This window comes from Myripristis murdjan, chromosome 5 (genome assembly GCF_902150065.1).
Source record: "Myripristis murdjan chromosome 5, fMyrMur1.1, whole genome shotgun sequence".
Classification (NCBI taxonomy): Eukaryota; Metazoa; Chordata; class Actinopteri; order Holocentriformes; family Holocentridae; genus Myripristis; species Myripristis murdjan.
Window position 1 is genome coordinate 16579879 of NC_043984.1, and position 16299 is coordinate 16596177.

Consider the following 16299-nt stretch of genomic DNA (forward strand, 5'->3'; position numbering starts at 1 on the left):
AGGTTTTGTGTGTGGTTCTTATCTGTGTCAGAGAGTAAGTGAGATGATGTCGAAGTTCTGCGGAGTGGATCCCACGGCTGGCCACACTGTGCACCGCTCCGTCCAATCAATCGTCCGTCCTGGCTCGCCACCGAACCTCCAAGGCTCGGGATTTGAATTCAGTTCCTAATCCAGCAATTAAAAAAAAAACCAATCTGCACATAGAGTACAGAAAATATAATCATCATTCTCTGTTCAATCAAATAACACCATACTATTCTCACTTTTCACTCGGAATATCCTCATAAATAAATATACCCAGATGCAGGATATATAGATAGTGTTCAAATCAGTGTAAATGACGCTGCATACATTTACAATACAATTTAAATATTTTTAACCATGACAATTATTCATCATGAACTTCAATTTTTAACATGAATTCACTTATTTATATTTTTAAACCATTTTAAATGTTTATATTTTTAACGGTAGCTCAACACCTCCTTATAACCTTTTTAAATGTAAAATAACAGTTTCACATTACCTTTTTTTTTTTAAACCAATCTAAATATTTAAACAACCTCAGTACAATAAAACAATTTATGCACATTGTAATTATGACAATAATAATTAACACAACCTGGCATCTTAACACAATGCATCATATGTCTCTATTTCTCTCATGTAACTGCAGCTAACTATGTTAACGGTTAGCGTTTACATCAACTGTCAAGGGAATATCTGAGTTAGCGCAGTGTTAGCGCCACTCGCGATTAGCGTTAGCGTTAGCTAATTTATGCTAGCGATCTTTTTAAAGTCCGTTTACACGGTTCACAATGATACAAACAGTACCACGGTGGGTTCAAACATTAGGAAACACTCCTGTAACTCCGACTGGTTTAGGTAAAATAACTCATTTCAAAGCATTTTCACACAAGCTAAATCAACAAGCAACAACGAGGCTTAGCCTCTAGCATGTAGCAGCCACGCTTACCGGAGTTTTCTCAGGGCTCACACGGATGAAACGGCTCCTCTCATCCAACAAAAAATACATAGACTCGTTCCTAACAAGTAAAAGGCTTATTAGACAGTGCTATGAGATGATAAATCATGAATTTTGGACTTTACACCGTCTTTCTTACCGATGCTTGTCCGCTCGGTTGTATTGAGCTCTCTAGTCAGTGTCTCGGGTCAGAGAGAGAGCGTACTCTGTGTGTACTTGACAATGAGCAAGAAGCTCACTCGCCACCTTGTGGTGAGGCACGGTAACACAACTAAATAACACAAATGGGTTTAGTACCCATGTGGGTTACAATTACTTTTCAAGTATAGCTTATTTACCATTTCCATACACATGGCATATGCATTAGCTCAAACAAATACTCATCTGATCCAGGGATAAGTAGTTTGTCAATACGTGCCAGTTTTCTCAATCTCATCACATATTCCAGACTTCGCTGCATCGCACAGTTAAACAGTTATGTATGCAGATGATATGAAATTCAATGTCCAAAAATACAACTTGATGCAGTCAAGACATCTCTTCTGTAAATCTTTTCATTATAATAAACATATAAATGAATTCATTATTATCATCGGTGACAGTATGCTGAAAGAGTAGCAAATATGTTGCAGACACAGAATAGACAAAACAATACTACAAACAGTCAAATCATATCAGTGTTTGAATATTTCCATTATTGCAAAGAAGGGCAATAAGTACAGTTGCAAACCATGCATCCAACATTTTCAGCTGATGCATCCAAGGATTAAGATATCAGAGTCTACCCTGTTATCTTGCTTTGTAATACAGCCGACCAGTTCAGCTGTATAAATGTGACTATTTTATAGCCACTAATTCTTATTCATCTATGTGCCATTTTGTAACTATGTTTAACCACAAAACCATGTAAAGTATAGTATTCCACTAATTAATTGTATCCACATAGCATATTACCTACATCTCTCAACCCAATGAGTTTTTCTCTGCAATTCACTGTGCAAGCTGTCCATCATACAGCATGTATATCATAAACTATTCAAGTGAACAACCCTAAAAGGCATTCATTCAAGTGTTGTCTGACATATCACTGCATTTGCTTTGTCTCTGTATTGCCCTCTACTGGCCAGCTTCAGAACAACCTTAAACTGCATCCACCTCCATCCTCTGTGAACAAATAAGTCAATATTTTTTGACAATCACTATTTAATGCCAAGAGCAGCAATATTTTGACTTTATCTTGGTTAGTAAAGCATATGATTGCAATGCCAGAGATTCTGGTTTCACATCCTGAGTGAGTCACTTTATTATCACTTAATTATCAAGTGTATGCCAGAGGTGGCGCCACACAGGGAAGGGAAGACCACCCATTGTTGGGCACCGGCCCTCACAAAAGTGAATACTTGTTAAAAAGTGACTGATTGCTCTCTCTCTTTCCATATGTGTTGATATGCCTTTGTGTGCATATGTGGGAGAGACAGAGACTGTATGTGTTTGTGTCAAGGGCTTATATGTTACTCGGTAGCTGGAAATGAACTCCGGGCTGGTTAGTTTGTCTATTAAGAAGTGGCTTGAAGTCCCACAGTGTTTTATCAGTGTGGCCGTTGTATGGGAAAGGGATTTAGGAACTGAATATATGCAGCCTAACAGTTAAAATGTGCCGCATAAAATAAAGTTGGAGATGACACAAACAGACTTGAGACTTAGGACTGAGGAGCCTTCTGTATCAGTGGGGCAAAAAAGAAAGCCAGGACAAGTGGTTCAGCTGGCAAAATCAATACACAAAGACATTGCAGGGCAGGTACAGTGCAAGGCTTTGTGATGGTGCTTTATGAAGTAAGCCAAGTTCATCAGTAAGAAGAAAGCTGTTTTCAGAGCAAAGACATTAACAGGAGGAAACAGCAGAGTGCATTAAGGTTGTCTCTCATGTACAACAAGGCCTGGATGAACAAGAATGTGTAGAGAAGCAGAAGCATGGATAGAGGAATTTGTGGGATCTGTAGCAAACTGAATTACATTCATTGCTGGTGCGATGATATTCTGTTATCTCCCCAAAATCTGTCAATGTGTAGATGAGCACTCTTCCTGTTCTTTTTGTTCAGACATTGCTGCAAAGTCAGTCTGTCACAAGCTAACATAAAGTGCCTGGTGACATAAACAAGAGTTGTAAGTCTCTGGCAGTAGCAGCTGAGAGCAAGCAAATGGAAATCAATTCATCATCAGACAGGGAGGAATAAATTACCCTTTGTTTTAACCATGATGGAGTAAAGGCTTTCTGGCCAGGCATACTGTAGGCCAGCTAAGGTTGGGAAGATATTGGTAAATAGCAGGAGCTTTGGGGAAAGAGCTGATAATCGAAGAGCTTGCTTGCTCAGCTTAAAACATTTGAATCCACACTGGGTTCAGACTCTTGGGCATAATGAGTCCAAAGAGTTCAGTGCATGTGCTCACAAAATAGACTGAGCTACTTACAGAATGCACAGCAACAGACAAAGAAACATACTGTAGCCTTTCAGCCTTCAATATTCCTGCCCCTGTGATGAAGTGACTTAAACTTCTTGACAGCCTCAGTCATCAAAGAACAATAATAGCAGCACTCACCATGCCAAGTGTAAATATTGACATAATCCCAAATACATAATTAATATTTACTCATGCACAATGATCAACAATATTCCAATACATCATCAAATTGCCTCTGACCTCCTCGAGGAGTTGGTGGGAGGACACAGTAGATAAGCTATATTGAAAATAAAATGCTAAGGTCTATCAAGTTGGTGGCAAGCGTGCAGCAGTTGGCTGCCAAGGATTTGGTTAATTTGGTTTTCTGTTTTGTTATTTTTTTCTGTACTTACAAAATTAATGTTTTGTGTATAGAGATAACAGTGACAGAGCAATTTTTGTCTTTGTAGTGCGATCACATCGATCTTATTGTCACTCTTCTCTTGTTTGCAGGAAAGGACAGTTTACCATTTACTGATTACAGTTTCAGAAACAACAGATGATTGAAATTAACTGTTATCTCCTGCTTCCAGAGGCCCCTTTCTTTAACCATAGCCTGCAGTGGTATCATTTGGTTTGGATGTTTGGTAAGCTGAATGGGTGTTTGTGCTGGGGATTACCGGGTTATTTAGAGTCCAATTACCCTGATAAGTCTATTGGTGGTTTCCATTGCTGTGGTGTCAGCAATATAGAAAAACAATCAACTGCTCTGTAAATGACAATTTAGTCTCGCTTACCACACCTCTCTCTGGGAGAAAATGTCAATTTGAGCCAGACTGGCTGTTGCCTCTTGACTAAAGCTAAAGCTGCTGTGACTGCTTCTGATTCAGTCCCACAACCTTCACTTACGAAAGGTTGGAAATGTCTATTACAATGGCGACTTACATCTTTTTAAAACAACCAAAATGCACTGATATGAAAGGCAAATTATTTCAAGGATTTATAAAATCTAAATTTCTCAGCAAAGCTGTTCTCAAACTGTTAATGTGGGAATACGTTGACCCAGTCTAGAAATTGCATTTGGAAATTTCAAAATTATGTCTGAAACTGACCTCTTTCAATGTAGTACAACCAGTGCAAATGCATTTAAAACTGAACAAACCGCATAAGCCTAATAGTTGTGTAAATAAATCCTGTAGTTGAATCATCGCTGTGCATTTATCAAGTTTCCAGACTGACTTTATGATACCTTTAGAAATACATTTACCATATTTCCTCAAATAGTTGCTGTGGCCTTTTTTTTTTTTACCACAATTGCACAAGGTACCAGTCTTTTATTTGAGGGAGGCTTTTATTAGGTAGAGGCCTTTATTTCTGATTCCCTCTGTCTGATAAGTCTTTGCTCATATTTTAGTACAAAGACTGCTTGTTTTCTGATCTGCCTCTGTTTTGGTAGTTTCTTGTTTGATATCCAAGTTTAAGTGAATGCAGCTCTGTTGGCCAAGAGCAAATCAAATCATCATTAGATGACATAACAGCTATGCGTTTCAGCCCAGCTGGTGGCAACAGCCGGTAGCAACAGTGATACAGTGAGTGGGTGTATGGGAAACTCATGGCAGAAAGTCGATAATTTCAAAAGTTATGGGAGTATATGGTGAATTTTCCATTTTCAAAAAGTTTTTTTGTAAAGGTTTTCTTTGCTGAAACCAGTGGCTTCTTGACTTTGGTGACAAAAACAGTGATCAAGAGAAGTGGATACAGAATCCACCGTTGTTTTATCCCTCGGCCTGTATTTAGAGCAGGCTCTTATTTGTTCATGTTGGTCACGCCCTTGGCCATTATTCAAGACTTGGCTTTAAATTGAGTATCAGCTTTTATTTGAGGAAATAAAATATTTTAAATTAATCAGTTAGAGAGTGTTCCAAGTATTTTACTGGGTGTTGAGAGACCACTAAATTTTGACTGAATTTATCTCAAGGTGCTCTACAACATGCTTTCCAATAATACCTCTTTAAGTGTTTGTCTGAAATGAGATTATAGAACTTCAGTGCTTCATAACACCACCAAAGAGGCAGCTCTGAAACACCGTTCTCTCTGTTCCTCTGACAGCAGACATAGTGATTTGACATTTCTCTCAACATAGTCTGTGTCATTCAGGGTCTTTAAATGTTAGAGTTTAGCCATGACTCAAACCCAGTTTGTCTGACTCTAAGTGTTTACATTGTAATAATGACACTAACTAACCGTTCGATACTTTGTCCAGCTTTTGATGGTGCTTCAGTAATTCTCGATGAAAGGATGATGTGTTCTTCTTTGCTTCTTCCCGATGTCTCCACACTTTTATATTTTGTTCCCATTTCTTGTTCCCCAGAACATATTGGGTTCAGTCCTCCCTTCCTGACACACTCCCCTGACAGAAAAATATAGTGGATTAGAAGACAGAAAAATTAGAGGACATACACGGTCACACCTCAATGAATTGAAGAGTGACAGTGTGTATGTATGGCTGTCTGTCTCTGTGCCTGTACCTTTCCAATCTCCTATGGGTCATCCACATTTCTTTGTGGAGCTCTTGGTGGCTTTTGGAAGCTATTAAAGGATTAATACGTTTCTGGACCCTGATGAGATTGCTGCTGTCCTCATGCTATACTTGAAATGGAAGAGCCTGCAGCTCTGGGCAAAGGTCCCTGTTCTCTTTGTCCTCCTGTCCATCCTGGTGTGTCTACATGATTTGCACTGGGGCTAAAGAAAAAAAAAATACCAAGAAAGATTTATCTTCATAATTCTGAAATTCCATTACCTGAGAGAATGTGTAGCGCAGTTAAAGGGTCAATATTTTTTGTTTCTGACACACAAATCTGTCACACTGACATACAACCTGAACACAAACTACATGAAATACCCGGCATAAATGTGGTCAAACTGTAAAAGCAATGTGTTCCTAATCAAAATACAGGAGATAAACATTTGTATGTGGATGCGACCAGGAATCACAAGCAAAACAAACATGCAGCTGGCAGGTCTGACAGTAACATACCACCAAAAATGGTTCAGGATGCTTGTGGATGGGGAACAAGTGAGATATATACAAGGATACAAGGATACAAGGAAGTTTATTTGTCATTATACAACAGGTTGAATAATGAAATTAAAGTGTGGTTCCCTCTTGATTGATTAATTGATTGATTGTGTAGAATATATATATATATATTCCTAATATATATTATTTACTATCAATTTTAAAATACATAAATATTAACAGAGGGTCTTGTGTGGCATGTGTGACAATCAGATGAAGGAAGGGGACATCAGACTCCAGTGTATAATACTGGAGACACTTTTAATGCCAGGAGTACATGTTATTCAGATACATCATATCATATACAACCTAGGTACAAGGCTCATGCTAATGAGAAGGAGGTCACAGTTGCTCATCTTGGTAAGAAACTGATGACTTGTGATTGGCTATGAGGGACAGGACAACCCTTCCAAGCTGTACCCTGAGTCTCCCCTGGGACAAAAACCCATTGAAAAGAGGTTCTTGTCTTAGGATGTTGACCCTGTTTGTGAATACAAAAGAGGTTTGTGAGCTCCACTGGCAACTACAGAGCACAATACTTGGTCTCACTGTCTTCTTTGCACTGATTAACTCTCGTGGATTTTAAAACTAATGAAAATATGTTAATGACATGCCTTTTACGCACACATGGATGCTGCAACTCTAGGTCCTTGCAGCCTCCAGCAGCCCCTGAAGAAGCTCGGTGGACAACCACATTAAATGCAAGGAAGTGAAGTTCTTAGTCAGTCGCATGCAGCATCTACCTCTGGCATTAGCCTGACAATAGATAATAATGCCTTTGACACATGTGAGATCACCATACAAAGTAACTTCAAATGGGAGCGTCAAGTTGAGAATATTCTCATGTTGCCTAAGGAAAAAAAAAAAAAAAAAAAAAACTTCAGATGTCAGAAAATGCTCAGCCTTCGAGAGCCACATTCAAAAGCAGCCTGTGGATTTATCTTGGGCAGAAGGTGTCTCAAGGATATTCAGGGGCTCTTTCAAGCCTCTGCATTCAACCTTTGGATGAGTGGTCTGTAAAGCTGTGCCTGGATTCTGCCAGAAGTCTTTTGAAATCCCCCTGTAGAAACTGGCTTCTCCATTATGCTGTGACCTCTCTGGCCACTGGACTAGAAAAAGAAAAAAAAAAAATGGCAATCTCAAAATGCAGCACCAAGAGGTATCAGAAGTCACTCTTATTCTATCTCGCAACACTCCTAAAAAACGTTTTGATGAACATGTTTCTTTTGTTGTTTTTAATGTTACAGCCCTCAAGTGCTTCAACCACTGACAGCTGGCTTTTGTAAATCTGTGATGTTGCAGATAATAAACTACAATATACTCAATGGCTCCTGCACTGAAAACAGGAGAAAGATGAGTTTGAATAGTCATCTCATGAGTACCAGTAACTGATCCACAAGAAATATCCTAGTGCATAAAATGAAACAGAAATATTTGTATGGAAGTCTTATAAATTCAATAAAACAAAACGGTAAAGCGTGACTTAATAAACCTCAGAAAACTTTGACCAAAACTTCCCAGTCATGTCAACAAAGCAGTTTTATGTAAATGGCAGGTAGTGCTGGAGCAACACGACGCCATATTATGATGCTGAGAGACAAATGAAGGGTCGGCTGCAGCCCCATATCTCCAGTGGAGCGGGTGGCCAGCCTGGTGAGGTGGACAGCAGCCATCTCATTAATGTAAAAAAAAAAGGCCCTCTGCTGTATAACTCATTTGTTGTTACATGAATCATGTCTACAATTTCATACCAGAGCTGAATTCAGAATTGACTGCCAAATAAAGTCTCAAAAGCAGTCTCATATTGTATGATGGAAATACATTTTAAGTATGAAAACTACAGACTCAGAATTATATTCATGCTTATACTGTGGTGTAAATTATATTACCTTTCTGGCTGTGAACTGTTGTTTGTGCTAGTTGTGCAGTGAGGATAAATATATATATATACACACACATATATATATATATATATATATACATACACTACTCACAAAAAGTTAGGGATATTCGGCTTTCAGGTGAAATTTCAGGATGAACCTAAAATGCATTATAACCTTTACAGGTGAACTTAATGTGACCTTCTGTAAACTTTTGAATGCACATGTCCAACTGTTCAATGTTTCAGTACTTTTTGCACAAGTTGCTGTTCTCTAACAAGGAGTTTAACGGCAAAATTCACAACAGGTGTTTGATCCATCAATCGACCAATAAATTTCCTGGTTCAATTAGAATTGGTATTTAAACAGTCCTCCTCATCATGCTGTTCACATTTTGACATCATGAGACCAAGACGACACCAAACAATTGATCAGCAGCACCTCGCCATTGCGAGGCTTCAAACAGGATGTCCTCAGACGGAAGTGGCCACTGAGCTTAGAGTGTCATCAGCAGGTTGCAACAGAGATACAGAGAGACTGGAAGAGTCACAGAAAGGCATAGAAGTGGACGTCCTTTGGCCACATCCCACACTGATGACTGCTTCATTGTGAACAGTGCCCTGCGGAACCGGATGATGAATGCCACTCAACTCCAGGCACGTTTAAGGGAGGTGAGAGGCACCCAAGTGTCACGTCAGACCATTCGAAACCGTTTACATCAGCATGGTCTGTGTGCTAGACGACCTGCAAGGGTACCTGACCACACCACCAGGCACAGGTGTCATCGTCTTGCATGGGCCAGGGAGCATTTACGCTGGACGAGGGACCAGTGGGCCTCAGTGCTGTTCTCTGATGAAAGCCGATTCATGTTGAGCAGAAATGATGGCCGCCAACGATGTTGGAGACGTCAAGGAGAGCACTATGCATCAGCCACTGTTGTCACAAGACGAGCCTTTGGTGGTGGTGGTGTTACTGTCTGGGCAGGTGTGTCTAGTCAATACAGAACTGCCCTAATGGTACAGTGACAAGCCCATACTACCTGAATAACATCATTAATCCAGTCATTGTGCCCCTGCATGAACAACACAGGCCTAATTTCATCCTCATGGACGACAATGCTCCAGCTCATCGAGGTCGTATCATTAGGGAACGGCTGCTGGAGACTGGGGAACCTCAAATGGAGTGGCCTGCACTTTCTCCAGACCTGAATCCCATAGAAAACCTATGGGATCAGCTGAGTCGCCGTGTAGAGGCTCGGAGCTCTGTACCCCAGAACCTCAATGTCCTGAGGGCCACCCTTCAAGAAGAGTGGGATGCCATGCCTCAGCAGACAATAAATCGACTTGTGAACAGCATGAGACGTCGTTGTCAAGCTGTAATTGATGCTCAAGGGCACATGACAAGTTATTGAGACATTGACATTTTTTGTTGTGGTATACCCACCACTGTTGTTGCCTTTTGTTTCAAGAAATTGTTTGAGATGAGGAAATCACCAGTGCATGCTTCTACTTAAATGCCCTACTTTCATGATATAATATCACTGTAGCGTGAACTTTTTACATTTTCCGTAAATTTCACCCGAAAGCCAAATATCCCTAACTTTTTGTGAGTAGTGTATATATATATATATATATATATATACACACACACACACACACACACACACACATACATATATAGTTAAGTTTAAATAAGGTTCACTGACAGTAAGTACGAAAGAGGGGAGAACGTAATCTAGATGAATCATTTTAGTGGAAACTCTGCTGGCTATGCTTTGGGTAATGAGGTCAGATTCCGGCTGATCTGCTAATCTCACAGACTGGATATTGTGTATAGAGGAATTAATACAACATGACAGGATAAACACTCTCTGGGGCACCCTCTCCAGAGAGGGCTAGGCTTGCTCAAGGGTCAATACATTTAGTTCCAACACTGACTGCCAAAAAAAAAAAAAAAAAGAACAAAGAAATAGTTTGGTATAGAGAAACTCTCTTTGGTATCATAAAAGTAAGTGTTGATAAAATGTTGATAAAATGTACACGTGTTTACAAAGTATTGATCAATTTACATAGATTAAAAAAAAAAAAAAAAAAACAAGTTGTTATGGCAGATCATCCAAAGAGCAAGATCAGATCATGACTTGAAACATGTGATATTGCAAAACATTATCATTTCTTAACTTAACATTTCTTTCTCAAGCACATAATGTATCTTGTAAGTATTCAACTCACACTGTGATTCTGCTGGGCCATTTTATAAACCAGGAATGTGACTTGAGGGCTGATGTCTCACAGTAAATGATCAAACTAAATGGAGTACAGAAGAACAAAAATAACTTCTGTCCGTGGTGGACTCCCATGTCCTCAGAGTGAGTCCAGATCTGACAAAAATGTTCTGAATGGGGAGTTTTTTGATTTTCAACAATTTTTGAGGTTATTCTCTCTCACCCACAGCAGCCAAGAATTCCAGAGAGAGGAGAATGCTATATGCTTGGACCAGTGATGCTCTCCTGCTTTAGCATTCAAATTTAGAAAAGTAGCACCCAACATGGGACATGAGTCCACAGCAACAGGCCACAGGAGCTGAAGGAATCCTTAGTGAACGGCAAGAATGGAGTTAAAGAGGAGGGTCTGCAACAGATACCAAAGGCAGTGGCAAAATAACTGATGAAAGAATAAAAGGGGAATGGACAGAATAGCATTTGGGTTAAGACATTAGAAAGCAGAAGGGAAAATAAAAGAAAGATGTTTTTTTTTTTTAATTCAAAATTCATATTACTCAAATGAATTTTAAATTACGCACATTACTCAAAATTGTCATGTGCCTCATGAAAGTTGCCCGTGTCTACACACCACTGTCAGGGTGCCAAATATTACTTCAATAATAACTCACATTTGCCAATAGGTAGTTGAAAACAGAGACATAGGGGAGAGTGGGGTAATTTGTGCCAAGGGGCAAGTAGTGCCACCCCTGTTATCTAGAAAACTATAGAAGAAGTTGGTCATGTGACCACATATTTTTGAAGAGGCATCCATTTCACTCATCCTGCAAAGAAGGGAGACACATGGCTTGAGAGGTAAGCACATTTCAGTTCAAAAAACATTTTTTTGCCCTCCAAAGTAAAATTTCCATGATCATGGTTTTATGATTGCTGTGTTTGAACAATTACAGAAAACTTTGAAAACAGTTCACACGGGTTTTAGTACTTTAGTAAGCTACACCATGAGTCTATACAGTTAGCATGATGTTAGCTCAAAACAGCTGGGGGATGCATTTTTTTCAAAATGGTGGGCTTGGGGTAATTTGTGCCAAAGGGCCTTGGGGTAAATTGTGCCAGTGGCACAACTTGGGATGATATACTATATATTACTTTATTGTATTTTATTGTTATTGTACATTATTTTCTTACCTTTGATCACTAAAACTATTCAGATTCAGATGAAGATGATTTGTAGGTGCTCATTTTGGACTTTTTATTTTGTTCTGGGTATATGCTCATGTGGCGCTAGGCCTCGTTATAGAAAAGTGGCCCGTGATCTTGTTAAAATAATAAATAAATGTTAAATAAATAATTTTGTATTGAATTTGTTTTGCTTTTATATAGCATTATCATTTGTGAGATTAAAATGATCTGTTTTACTTCAATTATCAATGGCACAATTTACCCCAGTGTATTCTCTCTAATGGCACAATTTACCCCGCACTGGGGGCAAGTTGTGCCACAAAACCACTTTTTTTTCAAAAGCTATATTTCTCAAACAGTTTATATAAGATCCAAAGTGATTGTTCCCAGGGATGCACAACATCCTAAACTATATGTGCATATTTTAGTTGGAGGCATTACTGTAATCCCCTTGCTTTAAAGGCACTTTAAGTAAAAATTGGCACTATTTACCCCACTCTCCCCTACTGGTCATCATCTCAGTCAATAGTGAGCCCAGTACTCGAGTTGAGGGGGGATGAGGGTGGATGGCATCCCCCCTGAAATAAAAACGGTCAAATATCATCCACCCTGTAAAACTGTCATCCTCCCTTTTCATCAAGTGAAAAAAATTGACCATGCCCCCTGATTTTTTTTTTTTTTACAATTCGACTACTGAGTGAGACAATAATTACTTTAATAAAAGTGCACCAGCCACAACACGTTTTAGTTTGAAACATTTATTATGCATCACATTTTAATATTGAAACAACACAAAAATAATCTATGGACCACAATGAATGGCAACATGTTTAGAGGTGACACAACAAAAACAGAAAAGAAAATCTTAAGCTAAGTCTACAATCCCCCGTCAGTGTCCTTTGCGGGCAGTCCATCAATTAGGATTTCCTGGGAAAACAGCCAGCTACCTCAACCATCTCCGGCCATGCTCCATAAATGTTGGTTTTCTCATCACTGACGGCTTGCTGAGAGGTTAACAAGGATTTAAGGTAATGATTTGCCATTAGCTTATCGTGTTTTAATTCTTCCAACAAAAATAGTTTAGCTGACCCAAACAGAATATATTTGCAGTGGGTGGCTCACCTTTTCGAAGGGGCTGTTCTTGCTTGTCCCACCACCTCCAGCGAACACCCAGGTATCTCTGCGTTTCACAGACTTGATCAGGCTGCTTCCCAATCCAACAAATATCTCCCTCATTTCATTTGTCATTCTGACACGGAAGAGCAGAGGGTTCAGGTTATAATCATGATGTCATATGAGAGAATTTAAGCTGATGAATCACTGAATTACGGGCTTACTTTGGGGTCACATCATCAAACGACGCCACCAGAACAATTGTTCCAGGTTTGATTGCCTTCAGATATGCCAGGATGTCCTTTGGGTCTTTTGGAAGAGAATATAGAACAAAAGTCATCATTACTTAGAGATTTCTGTGGGGTTTGAGAAAGAAAGAAATAAAGAAAAAGAAAGAGAGAATGAAAAACAGTGATTCTTACTTCCATCTTTCATATTAAGATAGTCAAACTTTTCAATCACCCCATTTTCACCTGAGATAAAGACAAAAAGCTTTAGCGATCATTTAATGCACATTCAACACATTTGTATGTTTGTCACTCCCATAACCTTACACTATATCCTTCACCAGTTACTTTGGCTCATGTTTCCCAATGTACTGTGGAGCGTGAGCCGTCACTCTACTCACCATTCACCAGCACCATGTTCAGCCCTAATCCCACGTTATTCAACAGATTGCTCATGATGCTGTTGAGATAACAATCAAGTTTATGTTTCACAGCAGCTTCACCAGCTCCACAACAGATCATGTAACAGTCGGATCAATAACTGCTCTGTGTCACAAACTCTCGCTGATACGCACATTTTACCCTCAAAGCAGATATTAGGCCCAACAACGTCAGCTGCTCCGCTTATGATATGGAAAGCAAAGTGGTCAGGTGGACAGCGTCTGGACAGGTTGCATTTTATCGCGGGTTTAGGTGCAGCTGAAAATGGAGTGCACAGTGAGATGGCATTTCTGAGAAAAATAAGAAAACTGCAGCCTCACAGGAGGACTGCAGATGGCAGTAGATGCAGTGAATGTGGTATTAAATCTAGTGGACTAAACAGATGACTTAATGATAACAGGCCTCTACCTTGATTTGATTCAGAGAACAGCTTTTCTATGTCTAGTATCTTGCAAGACACAAATTAACTTGTATAGTTATGTTAATAAATTAAGCCCATTTTTCACTCACTGGTTGGGTGTGCTACTTTCTGTGGAATTCCTGAAATGAGAGCATGAGGAAGTGACATGATTATGAGCACAAGACAAATAAATGAATGAGTGAAAACTAGATCAAGAGACAATCTCACCAAGAATAATCTGTCTCACAATATCATGTATGTTGGATGGACTGATGGAGACTCCCCATATCAGCAGGATTACAGCAATTCCAGCAACAATGCACAGGAAACCTGCCAACCACAACAAGGATTCAAAAATGTTAATTTTTAAAGTCATTCAGCCCAAACGATCTGTACGATATGTAAAGCACAATCTCACCTCGTAGTCTCATGTCTGTAGTCAATCAGAGAACTCGGTTTAATCCAAAAAAGAGTTGAGTTTTATTTCCCTGTCAATGCATGAGCTTGTAAACACAGCAGCTTTTTGGTGCCATTTCATCTGATAACATATTCCCCTATAGTGCCTGTCATTATGCTCTGTGGGAAGGACTCTGACATCCTCTAGAGATAAGCCAGCACTCCTTGTGGTAAATGGAAACCAGGATGTAGCATGATGCACACACCCATTCACTGCGAACCAGATGATCAAGTTTCTGCCCATTGCAATGTCACAGGTAGGCGGGTGTCCGTCACAGAATCTGATCTGGTTTAGACCAAACAATGGAGCCGGAATAGAATCTCCTTTAGCCTCTGGTGTGAAAACAAGTGTCTAAAAGCTATTTGTACAGGTAAGAGCACGGGGTGGAAACAATCACAGATTGGGCCTCAAAGTTTGATGAATACATGGTGAATAAATCAAAAGGGATGCATTTGAACTGTGTAAATTGCATGTCCCATAAGTTACGTAAGAGTTTATTCATCTGCACATACAGTATGAATCTGCTACAATATAAAACAGAAAAGCAGTAGTTGTTGTGTGAGAATACAACACAGAGGACCACACATGCAAATTTCACTTTAAACAAATGATAATAATTAAAAAAAGCATGACTATAAAGGCTCACCAGTGAATCCCCAGGTTGTCCTGAATCGGTTCAAACCGACTTTTTCCTATCTTTGTTGTCAGAATTTATATATTTTTACATAAAACCTTTTGTGCAAATCTTACCGCCTACACCTCAAAGACTCCACAGACTTTATAAATAAGATCTCTAATATGAATGTGATGAAGGTCAAAGGACTGAAACGTTGTGTACTCAGAAAAGTTTACTGCAAGTTTGAGGACAGTGTGCAGGAGTCTTCACTTCCCTTGCCAGTAATTTAAAAAGCAAAACAAAAATACAAGTGAATCAGACGAGAAAGTACATGGCAACCAAATGAAAATGGTGTTGCATAAGAATGACAAGCATGACAACTTAAAGGCAAAATGTTGGAGAATGATAACATCCTTTAGACATATAGAAATGTTTATGTTTGATGGGATGGGCAATAATATCTGCATGCAAATGAATCATTGGGGGTGGGGCTGTCAGGATGAAGGTGCTGATAGATGTAATACCCTGTGGGTGGACACAGGACACAGACTTTATTTGGATTTCTCCTGAAACCTTCTGATATTGGTTTCGGCGGTGTATTTGCCTGTGAGAGAAAGCACACACATGAATAAACTTTCGCCTTATTGTTTTATTTTCCTGACATTTTGGCAAAATGTGTGTGGCACCGCAACCTTCATCGGTGTGCAGCTATCAAATAATTGTAATGCACTTCTATTTAGAGGAGGACTGGGTGAAAACAGGTGAAAGCTGTCAAGAGCCAACTATGCTGAAAGTTCATCAAAGAAGCCGTGCCAATTTAGAACATTTAAAGTTTTTGTCATTCATGAAAATAAAAGTAAAAATGAAAGTAAAAATGAAAATGAAAAATAAAATAAAAAACTGTAAATGTTCTCAAGTTTTACCCAATCCTCCTTTAAATGGAAGTGCATTTCAATTATTTGCTCACACTGAAGGCTGTGGAGCCGAAAATGTAAAAATGTGAAAAATGTGAAGAAAATAAAAAAGTAAGACTCCATGAGTGCAACTCGTTATTTGAGAAATTTGTCAAACTAGAGGATGGTACAAAAGGTACGTCAGGCACGGTGGTATTTTGAAATAATGTCCTTTTTGTGTACAATATTGGAACATCCATATAAAACCACCTCACATTGTCATGATGATGATGATAAAGCACCACATCACGTCCTTAAGTCTCTCTCTCTTCCTGTCCTCTGCCATTCTTAAGGAATATCTGAAAT

At 39.2% G+C, this 16299-nt stretch overlaps 1 protein-coding gene across 1 annotated transcript; it reads right to left on the bottom strand.

Moving 5' to 3' along the window:
• Positions 1-12609: 12609 nt before the first annotated feature.
• LOC115359645 (protein FAM3C) lies at positions 12610-14487 on the bottom strand. The gene is made up of 9 exons (XM_030052210.1): positions 14386-14487; positions 14196-14297; positions 14078-14107; positions 13702-13825; positions 13528-13586; positions 13322-13372; positions 13124-13208; positions 12909-13035; positions 12610-12790 (listed from the first exon to the last, which is right to left on the bottom strand). The coding sequence occupies exons 1-9, from the start codon at positions 14396-14398 to the stop codon at positions 12704-12706; spliced, it is 678 nt and encodes a 225-aa protein (XP_029908070.1). The 5' UTR covers positions 14399-14487; the 3' UTR covers positions 12610-12703.
• Positions 14488-16299: the final 1812 nt, after the last annotated feature.

Bases quoted from the DNA above. Each gene is read 5' to 3' on its own strand.
- LOC115359645 (XM_030052210.1), bottom strand. The intron at 13,373-13,527 runs GTGAGTAGAGTG...TCTTTATCTCAG, and splicing joins GAACATGGTGCTGGTGAATG to GTGAAAATGGGGTGATTGAA. The intron at 12,791-12,908 runs GTGAGCCACCCA...TTAACCTCTCAG, and splicing joins AGAACAGCCCCTTCGAAAAG to CAAGCCGTCAGTGATGAGAA.